The sequence below is a fragment of the Eimeria mitis genome, genomic scaffold (assembly GCF_000499745.2).
Source record: "Eimeria mitis Houghton genomic scaffold, Emh_scaff1665, whole genome shotgun sequence".
Classification (NCBI taxonomy): Eukaryota; Apicomplexa; class Conoidasida; order Eucoccidiorida; family Eimeriidae; genus Eimeria; species Eimeria mitis.
In genome coordinates this window covers 8,150-8,590 of record NW_013569980.1, presented here as the reverse complement: position 1 = coordinate 8,590, position 441 = coordinate 8,150, and the positions used below count along the sequence as shown (strand labels likewise).

The window sequence follows — 441 nt, the reverse complement described above, 5'->3', positions numbered from 1 at the left end:
AGATAGAAGGGAGACAGAGAGAGAAAGGAGACAGAGAAAGAAAGGAGACAGAGAAAGAAAGGAGACAGAGGCAGAAAGGAGACAGAGACAGAAAGGAGACAGAGATGGAGGGGAGACAGAGACAGATATATACCCTACTGCATGCATGCATGCATGCATGCATACAAACCTTTGCATGCATGCATGCATGCATATATTTGCATGCGCTGCTGCTGCAGGACGGCCTGCTAGACGAAGTGCGTTGGGTAGCAGCGCAGCTGCAGCTCCGCAGCTGGCAGCCACCAGCCAGCGGGGGCCCCACACGAAGCCCCCAGGGGCCCCCTGGGGGGCCCCCCATGAAAGAGTCTGAGGTGGGGGCCCCCCTGAAAGAGTATGAGGTGGGGGCCCCCCTGAAAGGGTCTGGTGGGGGGGGGCCCCCAGGGGGCCCCACCCCTCGCGAAA

General features: G+C 59.6%; 1 protein-coding gene across 1 annotated transcript in view; it reads left to right on the top strand.

Annotated features, from left to right (window-relative positions):
* Positions 1 to 441, top strand: part of EMH_0041340 (tRNA delta(2)-isopentenylpyrophosphate transferase, putative) — a gene marked incomplete at both ends in the record, with an annotated part of 3,954 nt that overhangs the window by 1,328 nt on the left and 2,185 nt on the right. Inside the window, one exon of the mRNA XM_013495612.1 lies at positions 219 to 402. Within this exon, the coding sequence (XP_013351066.1) occupies positions 219 to 402 (184 nt within the window). The remainder of the gene's footprint in view (positions 1 to 218; positions 403 to 441) is intronic.